The sequence below is a fragment of the Orbicella faveolata genome, unplaced genomic scaffold (assembly GCF_042242905.1).
Source record: "Orbicella faveolata isolate gen_17 unplaced genomic scaffold, um_ofav_v1 contig_13, whole genome shotgun sequence".
In the NCBI taxonomy this organism is placed as follows: domain Eukaryota; kingdom Metazoa; phylum Cnidaria; class Anthozoa; order Scleractinia; family Merulinidae; genus Orbicella; species Orbicella faveolata.
In genome coordinates, this window is record NW_028301540.1 from 5,798,433 (window position 1) to 5,815,799 (window position 17,367).

General features: G+C 39.0%; 2 protein-coding genes and 1 long non-coding RNA gene across 3 annotated transcripts in view; 1 reads left to right on the plus strand and 2 right to left on the minus strand.

Moving 5' to 3' along the window:
* Positions 1 to 922: 922 nt before the first annotated feature.
* On the minus strand, positions 923 to 6,376 carry LOC149114742 (uncharacterized). The gene is made up of 4 exons (XM_089284270.1): positions 6,145 to 6,376; positions 5,411 to 5,504; positions 2,838 to 3,034; positions 923 to 1,739 (listed from the first exon to the last, which is right to left on the minus strand). Exons 1-4 carry the CDS (start codon positions 6,163 to 6,165, stop codon positions 1,326 to 1,328), a joined length of 726 nt encoding a protein of 241 aa, XP_089140396.1. The 5' UTR covers positions 6,166 to 6,376; the 3' UTR covers positions 923 to 1,325.
* Positions 6,377 to 10,028: 3,652 nt separating this feature from the next.
* On the plus strand, positions 10,029 to 13,436 carry LOC149114743 (uncharacterized). Its single transcript, XM_089284269.1, has 3 exons — positions 10,029 to 10,140; positions 10,553 to 10,749; positions 12,217 to 13,436. Exons 1-3 carry the CDS (start codon positions 10,074 to 10,076, stop codon positions 12,829 to 12,831), a joined length of 879 nt encoding a protein of 292 aa, XP_089140395.1. The 5' UTR covers positions 10,029 to 10,073; the 3' UTR covers positions 12,832 to 13,436.
* LOC149114744 (uncharacterized) overlaps positions 13,072 to 17,367 on the minus strand; it is a 40,163-nt gene continuing 35,867 nt past the window's right edge. The window contains exon 3 of the long non-coding RNA XR_016205888.1: positions 13,072 to 17,099. This is a non-coding gene — a long non-coding RNA (uncharacterized LOC149114744). The remainder of the gene's footprint in view (positions 17,100 to 17,367) is intronic.

Genomic DNA, 17,367 nt, shown 5'->3' on the forward strand with positions numbered 1-17,367 from the left:
AAAGTTCTGAGGAAATGTAACAGCAAGTTTGATTGCTTAGTCTATGAGATGTTGTACATGAAGGACTTCAAGACTTCTCCTATAACACGCAAACAGACTCCATTCGCGCCAAACTGTTTACGTGACACTTTCGTACATTTTTTCCCCTTACTGTGTTTCTTACCTTAAGAATTATACACACAGGACCCGCAAATATTTTATGTATTGTTTCATATTTTATATATTCGTATTACACCCTATATTTTTTCACTTTTTAACTTATTATTATTATTATTATTATTATTATTGTTGTTGTTATCATTGTTATTGTTTATTATTATTATTGTTATTGTTATTGTCATTGTTAATGTCATTGTCATTGTCGTTGTCGATGTCGTTGTTGTTGTTATTGTTATTGTTATTATTACGACGATGGCACGATCGAAAACCTCGACGGTTCTGGATACGACCAGAACAAATGTTTCGTGGGACAACATGATGGGCAACAATAGCGTGGTCAGCGAGTGGTAAGAAAACTTCAGACTGTCTCAACCTCTTCCTAGCGGCCTTCTTTCTCATCGTCATTGTTGTCGAGGCAACAAACGGCTTGTTAACCATTCCATCATTAATGTTCCCGGATCGAGTTATGGTCGTATGTAAACGGTTAGGAATCCAAATATGCTTTCATCGCCTACGAATCCGACTACTCTAAAATTGATGAATCCGGAAACATTTACGAATCTGGCAAAATCTCCTCTAGTGTAAACCTAGCCTTACTATGTGGAATAAATTTCATTTATTTCCATTTCGAAAGGTACCAAGCATAATATAAAATATTATTTTCCGACTGTAGCGAATACCGTCAAAATAACAGTACAAATATACAGCGATATTGTACAGTTATTTGTACAGGTCGGCGCGGGCACGCAAAACTGTCACACTCTACCTCTTTCACTGACAAATTTATTGACTACAGCAGTTGGACAATAAATCTCTCATTAGATGTTTTGGTGTGTAGTATCGCCTTATATTTTTACTTGTTGTTTGTATTTTGACTCGCCCTCGTCAAAATACGGCACAACTCGTAAAAATATACAGCGACACTACACACCAAAACATCTAATAAGATATATATATTACAAACCAGAAAATGGTGACAAGTAAAGCTCTCTTTTTTCTTTCTTGATGTGAAGATAGTGATCAATTCGTTGGCTTTGAATATTTCGTTCTGCTATGTTTCTTTCATTGCTACAATGATGGTGGACAATATAAAGGATTTTACAGGGGTTCTTTATATCAAATTGTACATACTTTTTGAAGTGAAAAATCAACACCTGTTCAATGCCTCAAATGTTCGGCCGGTAGTCAATGCTATCTAATAGTTGAGAGGGTAGTGGCACAAGAAGCCTGAACAGAAATGCATCGTGGGAACCCATGTAGTGTGATCTCGGTCCACAGAAATCTTTGGCGTTGCAGAGACGTACGTTTTCGGAAATTTCATGCCTGGTCAATGCGTACATTGTTTTCCTGTTCAAAATGCTTTCGTTTAGTTGCTCAAACCCTTTATCCACATAATAGTCTGCGTTCATTATCATTACATTTCTACGTAGCAAGTTATTCGAAGCGTACTGGAACGCGTCTTTGTAGCGCATGCGTCGACCAAGAAAATGAAAATTTAATTTCCAGTCCTGAGGCAAATTCAGGGCGTTGATGTCATCACGATCCGTGTCGCTTTCACAGAAAGTATGGATTTTTTCAACCTGGAAAAAATCAAGGAAAGTTAAGGTGCATAAGTCACGCGCGGATGTTCTCTGTATAAGCATATATAGCTTTAGGAACAAAACCCATTCACACCAAGGGTTGGAATGTCTGCTGTGATTTCTAATTTCAACACCACAGGTCACCCAGCAAGTCATCAGACTCTCCCAAACAAGAGGCCGTATTCGTGTTCTCGGTTTTGGACTGAAACTAGCTTGCAACTGAGGCTAACGCGGAGTAGTATGTGAAAATGCAAATGACATAAAGAAGGAATCCGCCAGAAGTACGAGTAACAAGTGGCAAAACCTTGTACCGAGATTATTTACATCGTATTTGTAAACTTCTGTGCGACCGTTTTTAATATCTTCTCAAAAATAAATTAATCATTCTAACAACACCAAATGTCGAAAACAACGTTTGAAGTTCATATGAAACACTTGAAAGTTCTGAAACTTGACTGAAATGAAACTGATGATAAAATTTTACCTGTGTTTGCACAATTTCTCGGAACTTTATTCCCGAGTTCTCATGGGAAATTGGTTTTGGTGCTATTTCAGGCAACTATTTATATCTTTAGCTTTTTTAAAAGATGAAAAAACAACTGTAATATACTTGAAATTATTCTGGTACCAGGTTTTTGTGCACAACAAAACTGAAATTGCTCGATTTCGTATCGGATTTCGACTTTATCTCTTTTTTAATGACAATCCCCCGCGTGAGCCTCGCTTGCGAGCTAGTTCCAGTCCAATACCGAGAACACGAATGTGATCTGTTTATTAGCCATCATTAAGACTCCTGACTGGAGTAAGGCTGCAGTTTGAGTCCAAAAACAGAATACACTGACTCATGGCAAGTTTAAACCCTGAATTCTCTCGATTCATCATCAAACATGCTAACATCATTATCAAGACAAAGAGAGTACTCTGTGTGAGCTGAAAAAGGAAAAACAAGTCAATATGAAAACTGGACAGTCCACAAAGTCCGTAAACTGCTTTGGGAATCTATTGGCGATTAAATCTATGTTTAGAAACTAAGGAATTTATAACTTTCTATTTTTGTAAGTTAAAACGTAAAATGATTGAAGACCGAAGTAAACTTACGTGTGGACTAATCAGGTTTCTTCTGAGGCAATAGATGTACTCCTTTTGTCTCAAGACAACCGAGCTGTTTTCTGGTTCGTTTGTGATATTCAACACTGGAATCTGGACAATGAGGTGAAGTCGAGCTCTGGCCGGGAGACTTTCAGAAATATTTTGTGTAGTAATCTTGTTTGATAACGAGTGACCGTCTAACCTCCCTAAGATGCGAGCAGTTAATAAGGAAAAGATGAGATATTAATATACTTGGCGCTAAGAGACAGTTGTACGTAAAATTATTAGAGCTCGTACATAAAATCAGGAATAATTACTTCAACTCAGTATGGAAAATCCTAAAATCTCTGATTAAATGCAGAAGCGTTGCCCTACGACCGCGCTAACGACGGTGGATGTGACTGACAGAAAGGATACCGTTAAAACTACATATCTATGAAGGTCCTCCTCTCTCCAATGAGTTCCTTCCGCGCTCTTTAGAACTTTGCCTTTTTTAAACACGTCCTCCTCTCTGTTAAGCCTCCATCCCATTTTCAAGGCAATAAGCCAAGTCCAATTACCAGAAAGAATGATTTTAAGATATGAATACGTTGTTTGAGCTGACTTCCCGCAACATTTCCGTTGTTTTATGAAAAGTAGCGTGGCGGCATGGTTAGGGTGTCAGAGGCCTCACTAACAAGATGTGTTTTCTTTAGTCCCGAGTTCTACTCCCATGCATGTCCAATACACACAAATAGGCGCGAATCTTCAAAACATCCTGAATAGTCGTACCATTGGTAAATGATCACCATTCGTCAAAGAAGCCTTACGATTCGTACCATTGGTAAGAATAGAAAGCTCCTCAGTCCTCTTAAATTCCCATAATGAGATGCATTTCACCAATGGAATACCAATGGATCGAGTGTTATTCCATTGGTACCAATCGTACCATTGGTACTTAGGGACGGGTAGAATGAACCCCTACTCTGAACCTGAAGCCACTGGAAATATTTGAAGTCCCTATAATGAGATGCATTTCACCAATGGAATACTATTGGTCAAAATTTCAAGAGTCACCTGGGAAATGAGTATTTTCAGGTCTGTAAAATTAACTGATAGTTGAAATATTTAATTTATGAGCTTAGAAATCGCTGAAAATTTTATTGATAACTGAGATTCCAGAACCTCTTTAAAGACCGTTTTCTAGCTAGTCATTTACACCTTTTGCTGTTCATTTACAGAAAACAAACATTCATTTGTGTCCAAATTTCTTTCATTATGGTCATTAAACTCTCATTAACACCAATATGACCTTCATTTGCGCGTAAGGAACGTTCAAGAAAAATATTTACATATGCATTAACATTCAAAATCATCAAAAGAAAAGCAATACCTTCATTTGACATTCATTGACTGTAAATGTATTTTCATTTTGGTCGAAAAAAAATTCGTTGTCACGAAACGACAATCATTTACACTTTAGCACAATCAGTTTTCAACAAAAGACTTTCAATAACACAATTTGCATGAGAACTAACATTCAATTGCATTATTATGCAACCATATCCATGAAGGTAACAATCTTAAATGCGGTGAGACATACATTACCGTGTTTTCACCTAACGTTAAGAGAAAACAATCGCTCATTAGCGTAATTCTTTTGAACAGAGATATCTCGCCCAATTTTCCTCGAAAATTTGATTATAGAACAAGGGACCATATGTACTTTTTTCAAATCATAATTTCACAATCCTCCCCTTGCAGATATAAATTCGGCCACTTACGAAACTTTTTGCGTACAACTCAGAGGGCGCACTACATGTACATGTACAGTATACGTGTGTCATAGTGACAGTTAGATTTGTCCAGAAATGCCACGAAGAAATAGAATCCCATTTGAACACCGCGAAAGGATAGTCAGGGCCTTTGAAGATGTCAAAAGAGACGAAGCAAGACGCTAGGGAATTGCTCTGTGAAATTATCGCACGCAGCTGTTGCAGCAAGCTCTACAACGAAATATTGGTACCATTACGGCAGCTAAATGTGGACAGTGGTTTCGTTTCATGCAAACGTATTTGTCACGATGCCTCAAGAGTGAGGCAATTGAAGGATAAATCGTTCAGCGAATTTGATATTCTATCTTTCAAAAATAAATGTTATTATGGCTGTAATGTTTGTCTCGCCGCATTAAAGATTCTTACCTTCGTGGATATGGTTGCATAGTAATGCAATTGAATGTTAGTTCTCATGCAAATTGTGTTATTGAAAGTCTTTTGTTGAAAACTGAATGTCGTAAAGTGTAAATGATTGTCGTTTCGTGACAACGAATTTTTTTTCGACCAAAATGAAAATACATTTACAGTCAATGAATGTCAAATGAAGGTATTGTTTTTCTTTTGATGATTTTGAATGTTAATGCATATGTAAATGTTTTTCTTGAACGTTCCTTATGCGCAAATGAAGGTCATATTGGTGTTAATGAGAGTTTAATGATCATAATGAAAGAAACTTGGACACAAATGAATGTTTATTTTCTGTAAATGAACAGCACAAGGTGTAAAATTCTCATAAAATGTGGGATATCTCTCACGGTTTCCTCTTACCGTCAGGTTTTTTGTTTGGCATCAACGCCAATCCAGCCAACAGAAGGAAAATTGTTGCTGTAATCATTAAAGGCTGACTTCGGAATGACCCGCACTAAAGAGAGTGTAGGAAAACACATGAGATCTCAAATAAATGAGCATTTAACTCCCGGCGAAAGAACCTTTTGTTATTACAGCAAACTAAAAGAGGTCACCGGCCAAGTTTATTTTACTGGTGGAGGAGAAGAAGCAAGAGGACTGGGGAGGAGCAGTAGACGAAGAGTAGCGTCAACTCGTGGTTCGCTTGCAACAAAGACACTCTCCGACGGCCACGAGATTTGTATTTTATCTTTTGGATTTCTGTTGTATAAATACGCCAGACATTGCGCCGGATATTGCCAGATATGCTTAAAGCTATGCCTAAAATTGGACTGTTGAGTAAGGAACGCACACCAACCGTGATCATTCGAATGATTTCAACCGCTTCTCAGATTGAATTAGACTTGGACCGAAAAACAAGGAACTTGAACCTTCAGCGGTAAAAACACATTTCTCGGGCACAGTAACATTGCAGTAATTAAGACGACCTTAGCTTTCCACTCCTGGTTTTTTTCTCGAAAGAAAGTTCCATCGCTCAAACAAATTCACTAATCTCCTCAACCGATCTTGCAGAAACCTTGAGTTCTCAGTTTAAATTACAGTACTTTGATCTGTCACTGAAACTGATCTGAACAAAGGAAAAGAAACAGTCTTACCTTCTTTGGCAATAAAAGCATTTTGTTAAGCTAGAGTTCGGTAACGTTCCCTCTTGTTCTTTTTCTCAACTCGCGTCGCACACAGCCTAAGAATATTAAATTTTTTTTCATGACGTTTCTTAGCAAAAAACAAATCGCCTAGTGATTTGACCAAACTCAACAACCATTCAAAAATTTATAGTAAGAGATATAACGAATGTAGGACTATTAAATCTTGCCTTAGCTAAAACCTGAGTTTCAATGATTTATATTCTCGGCCCCGTCCTCTTTATTATTAAATGCGAATGAATATTTACTGAATGAAAACTTCGTGGGTTAGAAATATTTTTAAAAACTGTGGTTAATGGGCTTTCTGCTCTACATATCAACGACGTTACTGGCTTGGGGCTAGTCCTTTCATCTCACGACAATTAATCTATTAATCTAATCTATCAACTTTATTGGTCACAAAATTACAATATAATTAAAAGAAGAAAGAACCAATAGGAATTGCGCGAACGGGAAAATAAAGTTACCCATGCGAGGCGCAACCCTAAAAGCTAGTAAGAATAGTGATAGAAAATCTTAAATTTGATAAAAATTACAATAAAATCTAATAATTACTTATAGTTAAAAATTATAGTTAAATCTAATTAATTACAATAGTTAAAAACAAGATGCGGATAATATTAGTCACAGAAAATTAAGAGCGGTGGCAAGGGCAGTTACGGAAGAGGAACCAGGAGCAGGGCATGTCAATATCATAGGTAGTGTCCAGTAAAGTAAAATAAGTGGCGCGCAAAAAATATTTGAATAAACTTGGGCTAGAAAATTTGTCTTGAGGGGCGAGATTACAGATAGTGTTCCAGGGTTTTACAATTCTATTGAAAAAAGAAGCTTGAATAGTTGCGGTTTTACAGTAAGCAGGTTTTAGTACGAGGGTGGGGTTCTTAGAGCGGGACCGGCCATGTGTGATAAAAGTAACATATCCTTCAATTTTTAGGTCAGTATATCCAGAAATACAGTTATAGAGAAATAAAAGATCTCTCAGTTCCCTGTCATATGTTAGTGGTAACAAGTAACAAGAGTCAGCAATCGTTGTTTGCAGGACATCTCGCCGATTCTAGTTCTTAGTAAGTAAGCTGTGACTTCACGAGAGATAGATAAAGTGTCCGCCTTACTTTGATGTCGGTCATAAGTGGGCAAGTTCTCTTTAAGAGTCCCAGCATTCTATTAGCCTTGAGTACAATACGCATTACATGCGAGTCCCACGTTAGATTTTTAGTAATAGTTACACCGAGGTCTTTTTCTTCCTGAACGCGTTGTATGTTTATCTCGCCAAGGTCATATTCATGATTTACAGGTGTTTTCTTTCGCGTAATTGTTAGCACTTTGCATTTGGAGGCGTTGAACTTCATATTTGATTCGTGGCTCCAGGTGTTTAAACTTGTCAGATCATGCTGGAGAATAGCACAGTCCTTCACTGACAAAATAGTACGGTGCAGCTTGGTATCATCAGCATACAGAGCGGTGCTGGTTTGCTCATGGATGACATTAGGGAGGTCATTGATAAATATCACAAAGAGGAGTGGGCCGACAAGACTACCCTGGGGTACACCGGAAGTGACCGGTAGACGCTCAGAGGCGGTGCCGTCAATCACAACTCTCTGCGATCTGTCCTTTAGGTAGTCAGAAAACCAATCTATTAGTTGACCTGTGACACCGTACCATTTCAGCTTTTCAATAAGAATGACGTGATCAACTGTGTCGAAGGCCTTGGCAAAATCAAGGTACAAAATATCCGTCTGTTTATTTTTGTCGAGTGCCTCCCCAATTGAATGGAGTACGGATAAGAGTTGCGAAGAGCATGAACGGGAACGCATGAATCCGTGTTGTAAGGATGTAATTGATTGCGAGACATGGGAATAAAGTCTATTACAAACGCAGCGTTCCATAACTTTACTCACAATTGGTAAAAGTGAGATTGGTCTATAATTTTCAGCTGGCTCTAAAAGATCTTTTTTCTGAACCGGAGTAACATCAGCTGACTTCCATTCTGATGGGAACCGCCCAGTACGCAGAGAATGGTTGAATAGGGAACAAAGACTTGGCGCGATCTGCTCACTGCACTCTTTAAGAATACGCGCAGGAATTCCATCGGGGCCAGTGGCTTTTGACGGATCCAAAATAAACAAGCAATCTCTCACCTCGTTGAAAGATAGTGTGATCTCAGAAAGTTCCATGTTTATTCTCATGGGATACATTTGCAAATTGCGTGCTTTGTCCTGCTTTGATGATGTAAACACAGAGCAGAAATAAGCATTAAAAAGCTCAGCCTTTTCGGCTGCAGTTTTTGTTGATTTCCCGTCAAAGGTGATCTCAGTATTCGAGCCCGGTCGATGATGTAGGATAGCTTTGTGATAGTTCCAGAATAGTTTAGGGTTTTCCTTTAAAGAGCCTTCAATTTTAAGGAGATAGTCGCGATGTTTTTGTCTAACAAGTTTCTTGATTTCATTGCTTAAAGATCTAAGCTTTAGCTTCCGTTCCACGGTTTTGTTTTCACGATATTTCCTCAGGGCACGCTACTTTCTGCGTAATGCAGACTTAACTTCCCTGTCTATCCAAGGAGGAGAGTTGTGTCTCTAATGGTCTTCATTGGGACACATTCAGCAACTGCTGCTAGAAATAAATCTTTCCACCGAGACCAATAGATGTCAACATCGTCGGAGTGCGACATGTCAGAAGGTAGCAGCTGTAGGCGACTTCGCAGATCGTCAAAATCTGCCCTTTTGTAGTCGTAATTAGTAGTGTAGTCGTAATTAGTAGTGTAATTAGTATGCAGTAGGCTAGGGTTATTTTTTTGATAATATATTACCATATTTTTTTTCCACTGATACGTTGATTGCCTTTTTTTTTTATTTAACCACAGCTTTTTAGAAAGCTTAAACTCTTTCGCTTTCCACTTACATCAATATGTAATCAGAGCATGGTCTGTCCCACTGGGCTTTCTACTCTACCTGACACTAGTCTTTTCATCTCACGACAATTAGTGTGCAATAGGCTGGGGTTAATGTCTAATTATAAATAACTGTTTTTCCAGAAACCCGTATGACAAAGCTCTTAGGGTTCCACTCGTGTCAACACGTGATCACAGCATGCTCTGTCCCACCCCTACTCTATCCCAATCCCCACATAGCCAGGGAACAGGTTTTCATGCACTGCAAACTGGCTAGTCTATTAACAGACCGTCTATTTTTTTTTTTTTTTTTTGCGCCAGCTTTAAGGCACGGAAAGAACCTCGATACAACGAAGCCTTGTTATGGTGAACATATTTTGCCAGTCCCTAGCGTGGCCTTTCGTTATTTCGAGGTTCCACCGTACCGTACAATGATAACAAATGACTTTGGTCTACCTGTCTAGTGCCGTTTTTAACCCAGTTCATCTCACTCTTTTTGACGAACACCTCCGTCCTTTTTATATGGGAGTTCCTTCACGGGTGTCTTTGTTGCAAGCGAACCACGAATCCGAGTTGATTAAGCAGCTCCTCCTCCTCTACCCCTCCTCCTCCCCAGTCCTCCTGCTTCTTCTCCTCCACCTCATGAAATTGACCCGTGACATTAATGACTTCTTTAAAGGTCCCTAGTCAGCCTCCACCATCTTTGATGCCATCGAAATGATTGATATTGCATGGTAAATCGAAATCCTATTATTTTGCTGTAAGTTGTGTACCTGAAAATATGTTTAATTATCTTTAGTAGTTTCACAGGTTTCGTTCGTTTCGACATGCTCCGAGTAAAGTATACTAGCCAAACCCTCACAAGCAAACAAAAACAAAGGTGTGACTTTTAAGTAGTAACAGAAATTCTTTCGCCTCTAAATAAGTGTTCATTTGTTTAAATTCGTTCTTTCTACATTTTTTTCAGTGCAAGCCACTCCGAAGTTTGTGTTTAATGGTCGCGGCAGCAAGTCTGGTTCTTTTGGTTGCATTTCAGACGATGCCAAACAGAAAACGTGACAGTAAGAGGAAACACTCAATACAATACAAAGCATTCTTATGGGACTTACAAATGCTACCGCTAAAAAAGGGTATAGAAAAAAAAAGAAGCGCTAGAATTTCTTTAATCAGTGAAATTTCAGCGCGGATTTCACAACTATAAATTAGGCCCATTCTTCAACTTTCACTAAATTTTACAGACCTGAGCTCAGGACAGAGAAAAAACTCATTTTTCAGCTGTCAGTTAAACCTAGAAAAGTTGAACTCGGAAACGTAATGAAACAAATCTTGTAGTGAGTCCCCAGGCACCTAACCATGCCATCACGCTACGTCCAATAAAACAACGGAAATGTTGAGGTAAGACTGCTCAAACAAAGTAAACATACTTTTCATTTTTTTATCTTATTCTTTCCTCATTTAACGGTCACATTTCAGGGAGGTTAGACAATCATTCGTTATCAAACAAGACTACTACACAAAACAGTTCTGCAAATTTCATAGCCGGAGCTCGACTTCACCTCATTGTCCAGTTTCCAGTGTTGAATGTCACAAACAAACCAGAAAACAGCTCGGCTGTGTTGAGACAAAAGGAGTACATCTATTGCCTCAGAAGAAACCTGAATAGTCCACACGTAAGTTAAACTTGGTGTTCCATCATTTTACATTGTAACTCACAAAACTAGATGGTTATAAAGTTCTTTTTAAACGCAATCTATACAGACTTCTCAATCGCCAATACTGTTCTCGAAGCAGCTCGAAGACTGTGTGGAATTTCTAGCACCCTGTACGTATTTTATCTGATTTTATATTGCTGATCTTCCTGTGATGCTGCCGTATTCCAACATAAACAGCTACCTATATTTCTGATGTTTTAGTTTCATAAGAGGCAAGACCCTCTAAGAACTTGACGTCAAGCTTATCTAGCCTGGTCACACTCGTCACCCGTTCCTTCCCCACGTGTGGAAGGAACGCTTGACGAGTCCTAACAGTGTCTGCGCGGGAGGCTATAGCCCGACCGGGTTCTTCGTTTTATAAACAGACCAAGTTTGAATTTCCAAGCTTTTTCGTTCCGTGACGTTTAGCCTGCGTAGCTGGAGGAAGTGAAATTCAACTCGACTTATTACCAATCCTCTCGCGGCTCCGCTACTCGCGTTCTCGACTTCGACGCCAAAACAAAAGCACTCGCGCTCAAATCCCACCAGCTACGCAGGCTACACGACATTAAAATGCTAGCCCGAAAAAGCTGTCGTGTAGGTCTTTTAAAACAGTCCTTACATTAGACGAAGTATTTCAATCTGTCGGCGTTCTAGAATAATAATTTGTCGTTTTCATAGCAAAACTCGATGACAATGAGATGGCGTCCACATACCCGTGTGAAACGCGTTTGAATAACGCGTATAAAAAAGCACACAGGCATAAATATTTACGAGGCTTTTTATGTATTTTTTGATAGCGTGACACCATCAGTAAAAACCAGTAATCAACTTGACTTTCCCTTTTCGTAACACACTCGCACAGCCCTCGTTCCCAGGGCTTTTCCAAATTTCAAAGGGAAAAGTCCTGGAAACGAGGTTGAGATAACACTCTCTTTGTCTGGATGCTGAATCGAGAGTAATAATAATAATAATAATAATAATAGTAGTAATAATAATGATGATGATGACGATGATAATGATGATAATAATGACGATAAAAATAATAATTTTATATGACGCATACTTCTGAACATCCAGCAGCGCTGTGTAATTTCCTTGAAAAAATTAATTAAAATAATAAATGGATAAAAAATTAATATTCAAATCATTAATTTAAGAAATTTAACAATAGCTCAGGGTTCAGGGTTCGAACTTGAAAAGGGTCAATGTATTCTATTTTTTGGGGCAAGACATTTTACTTTCAAAATGTCTCCAGTCAGGAATATTAAACGATGAGTGGTAAATTGTCGGGGGAATCTGATGAAACGCTTTGGTAACCCGTGGTGTTAAAATCAGAAATCACCGCAGTCGGTCCCAATTTTTGATGGAAATGGGTTTCGTAGCTTTGTCGAGAGCATCTGCACGTGCCTCATAAACCGTGAATTTCCTTGATTTGTTTTCCAGGTTGAAAGAATCCATATACTCCTTGAAAACGACGTGGATCGTTACTCCATTGAGGCCCAGAATTTGCTCGAGGACTGGAAATTAAATTTTCAATTTCTTGGTCGGCGCATGCGTTACAAAGATGCCTTCCAGTACGCTTCGAACAATTTGTTACGTAGAAATGTAATGATAATGAACGCAGACTGTTATGTGGATAAAGGGTTTGAACGACTAAACGAAAGCATTTTGGACAGAAAAACAATGTACGCACTGACCAGGCATGAAACTCCTGAAAACGTGCGTCTCTGCAACGCGGAGGATTTCTGTGGACCGAAAGCAAAATACATGGGATCCCACGATGCATTTCTGTTCAGGCTTCTCGTGCCACTTCCCTCTCAACTATTAGATAGCGTTGACTACCGGCCGAATATGTTGGGCATTGAACAAATTTTGATATTTAACTTTCATAAGTATGTACAATTTACTACAAAGAACCCGTGTAAAATCCTTTATATTGTCCACCATCACTGCAGTGAAACAAGAGACAACAAGGAACAAACTATTCAAGGAAAACGGCTTGACCACCATCTTGGCATCACAGGGAATTTTCGCTTGTCAGAATTTTCTGGTTTGTAATGTTATCTTTTATTATGTTTGGTACTGTTCGAAACGGAAATAAATGAAGATGCATGTTCATACGGCGTAGGGTACAACAAGTCTGGCTATAGCTACAAAGCGAAGAGTTCTTCCGCGAACTGGGCTGAAATGATATTTATACTCGCTTAGTTAGGAACTGGTGCGAATAGTGTAAGTATTAGTATTGTAAGAGGTGTAAGTAATTGCTCTGTGTTTTAAGTAATGTAAGTGGTGTGAGTCTTTTTTTTTTTTTTTTACATTTTAATTGTGATTCACACTACTTACAACACTGGCACGGCTACTTACACAATTTGCAACAGAAATACAACTACTAAAGTCCCTTACATTACTAACTAAACTTGTTATACAATGCGATTACTTACACACTACTTACACCACTCACAATACGATACGATTACATATGCTACTTACAATACTACAATTTGCATAACTTACTCCAATACAATGAGACAACTTATCAGTTCTACTTACAATACTAATACTTACACTACTTACAAAATAATACGGTTACTGAAGAGAATATGTCTATGTATTCGTATAAATTCTTGATAAAACAAATTAATAAAACATTCATATTATAACAATGAACTTAACAAATAAAGAAGCTAAGCCGTATATTACACTGTGATGAAACACGGCGGGCATTTGAGGACACGATTGTTCTCAGATGTCCGGAGTGTTTTATCACAGTATAATACACGGCAAAGGCTTCTTCATTTGCTTTATGATATAGAGGTAATGTGGCGAAAAACAGTAAAACGCGCTTTTCCTAAGTTTTATACTCTGATAAAACATGGGTTTTTGACCATTGAGCTGAAAAGTTGTAAACAGATATAAATTTAGTTCCCTTATCCCTGATGAGGATAAAAACTTTCGTGGCTCTTTAGTTTGTACCCGATGTGCCCGCAGAGTGTTAGAGCAGAGTCCGAATGGTACTGATACAAACAAAACATGAAATGGCGCCTGGGTAGAAAATCGAATCGGTATTATCACATAAGCTACTCCAATCGGTCAGTTCAAAATGCAGACTGCAAACTGTAGGCTGTGTACAAAAAGCAGACCAGGTGCAAAACGCAGACGGGGAATAGACTGTTTCTCGTCTGCTACGTGACAGTATGTCATCTAAAAACATACCGAGTGTCACGCAGTCGCTTTTCCGCGGCCATCTTTCACGCTCATTAGCGTTATTGCGGAACATTCCTTGCTCGTTTCTTCGTATATTTTAACAACATGTTATGTTACTTGTCCTCGATATCATATTGCATGTATTGATGTCATGACAGCTCGCGCACAAAGTGAGAAGATATGAGACGACTATGAAGGCTTGAAAAATGCTATGGCCTGACTGATTGGGGTAGCATATGTGATAATACCGATTCCATTTTCCCCCAAGCGCAATTTTATTTTATGCTTTGTTTATCCCAGTACCAATCCGACTGCTCTAATAAGAACGTAGTGTGGTCATCTGGGGGCACAGCTGGTAGAATTTCACGTTTACAACCGTAACACTTCCTCACATTTCCCCAAATTGTTCCCTTTTCTTTCTCTTTTTCCGCCATTTTGAATTCTCAGGCGGTTTACCGCTGTACACTCGTTCCCAATCTCCCGTTCCCCATTCCCCATTTCCCGTTCCCGTTCCCAGTTTTAGTAACATACAATACCGGAGTACAGCAAACCCCAATGTCTCCCTCCATCTTGAATGTCAGTGTTGCAACTGTCCTACATTGCCATGTTGTAAAGGCTGATATTTTGAAAGCCTCAAATTCTAATTTAACATACATAAACACGCAAAAAAACAAAAAAACAAAACAAAAAGAATTAAACTTGGCCAATATTCAGCCATCTTTACTCCACGCTTGGTCAATAACCCATATCTTCAGGCTTAGCTCACGCTATGATGCTCTTCAGCTTATGCTTATTTATTTGTCCACTAATATGTTATACTGGTAACAGAACAAAGTGTCCAAGGTTTAAAGCAATTACAGCATTTATGATGAAAGTCCTGGCAAGCTTGTTGAAGGAGAATCTTTGCTGACGTCATCGCATTTTTCCTCATTAGCATACGACTTTGCACAAAGAAGGGATCAGACACGAATTGTTTACTTGTGAAACGTAGCAATCGGTGGAATTTTGGCTCTCTGGGTATGATATTCAAGGAGAAATTGGCTTTAAAAAACTGTAACTTTCCTGGGGGGCAAAAGGGTTAATGAACTCACACATTCTTTGTAAAATTTTGAGTCGCACAGAAAGTATCCAATACATCGCGAGGACACAGATAATTGAAACACTAGGTGGAGCACATTCCGACACTGCCTGTACTACTACTTGTAAACTACTACTTATATGGTCTTCGCTGATTTTCTTATCATGTCGTTAATGTTCGAAGTTTGAACCTTAATGACTTTAAAACAGTATTAGCTAGCCTTAACCTAGTCTAAATTTGGGACATTTTGGAGGTGAAATGAAAGGAAATTTCTTCTTAATATAGTATTTTAAAATATTCAATCTACAGATTTACTTCATTTTAGCCCTTCATTGTAAATATTGTACAGAATTGTAGTTTGTATGTTGCTGTATATGTTAGTTTCTCTTGTTATTTTTCTCTGGGAAAAATTTGCTTGTATCATAGCTACTCTTGTAGTTTATGCGGGTATGTACGTGTTACCGATCTACTCATTCGTTTACACATATTTTTCCTTTGCCTTCTTCCTTTTAAGGGACGAAGAACTCGAGGCAAGGTCTCTACAGAGGTCCCGGTTTGAGATGGCCAGAGGCAAAAGAGAGAGGGCGCGAGAAGCATGCGATCTTTTCCTACTATTGCTCTATTGCCATATTCCGCTGGGCCGAGGTCTGGAATTCAGGACGCTGGACGTCGTCCACGATGCAAAACTTCCAGAGCCCTTCGCGGCAGCTCTATTCCACAATAGACATATTGCTCTCTTGCAGAAAGATGGCGGGCTTACTATACACGTGCAAAAATACAAGACCTACCAGAGCGCTGGAAGGACACCATCGTAGTAGGGGTACGTTGGTACTTCCCGGCACTCGTTATAGAATAACTAACCACCTTCCCTGCAGCGGGGCAGTCCAGACTGTCACCATTCCTTTCTCCCCCTTCCCTCCCCCTTCCTTTCGGGCCCATCATATCAGTGACCGGGAACAGACACACTCGGAGAAAAACCTCAACATTAAGTCTATGTTTGGGAAAGTTGTCAAGATCAAGGCAGAGTATTTTCCTTCAAGTGGTTAATGATGGCCTCTCTCTCCCTTCCTGCAGGCGGACAGCGAACTCCACAGGCTTTTCAAGCAGTTTGTCGCAGTTTTCAGAGCGGAACTTTGCCCTGGACAGAACAATGACTACCTGTTTGTGGTGGGTATCTGAGTTAAAAGCAACCTATTAAAACACAAGCGTATCCAGTGAAAACCTGCAAGTAAACATTAGCCCGGCCAGGTTTTCGCATCGACGGTAATTAGCACAAAATCAACAACCATTTAGGTTCTCAATTCATTTCCTGAAGAGTAAAGAAAAACAAAAAAAAAAGATGGTCGCATTTCTACATTTTTCGTTTTTAACACGTCGTCTTTTTTATTCTGCAAATATTTCTACGAGGGCCACTGGTTTTTCACTGATTACTGTTGTGTGCTACCCTCAATAAATAAAGTTGATTATCATGATTAGCTAAGAGCACTCAGCCTATTCCTTACATGAAATCTGCATACCAAATTAAGTACTTCTCCAGAAAACGACTACAACCATGAGAGAAATAATTTGAAGCAAACGCTGATCTTGAGTCTGTGTTATTTCAGAATGCAAATGGCGAGTCGTACTCCAGTGCTCCCTTTACAAAGCGTATCCAGAGACTCTTTGAGCGACTGACTGGCCGTCAGGTGTCAATCAACATACTCAGGTCGTCTTTCCTAACCTGGGCATACTCCCAACTCAGCTCTGGACAATGATACTACCTCTCACATGGCTGATCTTGCAGCCAAAGGTAGCACTGTGGCCATAGCAGCTTTTGAGGATCTCGTCTATGATTTCTACCTTTTAAAAGTCACTTCAGATGGTGTGGAAGAGCTAGAGGAGCCACTGACTGATGACTATTCCTGCCATTACCCTAGTGGCAGTGCTGTCCTCAAAGGTCACTTCTTTTTAAGGAAAAATCTTCAAGACATGACATACACTCTCGACACCAAACGTTTAGCTGTAGTTTACGCAGGGACAGTACAAGCTGTATGCACAGATCTTTCTGTGAAGAAAAAAATCGAAATAACCCCATCTACAAGCTTTCCATGCCGCAACATGAAGAAATCATTGGATCAATGTAAATTTTGTGTATATTTGTTGATCATGGGTGAAAAAAATCGTGGGTTTTGTTAAAAACCTGTAAATTTGTGTAATCTGCCACGCCCACAAGGCATTATGGGTAATTGAAATTTGTATTTTATAGCTTCTCGAATTACAATTAATTGAAAATATAAATTGATATTGTCATCTAAGACTAAAATACATTGAAA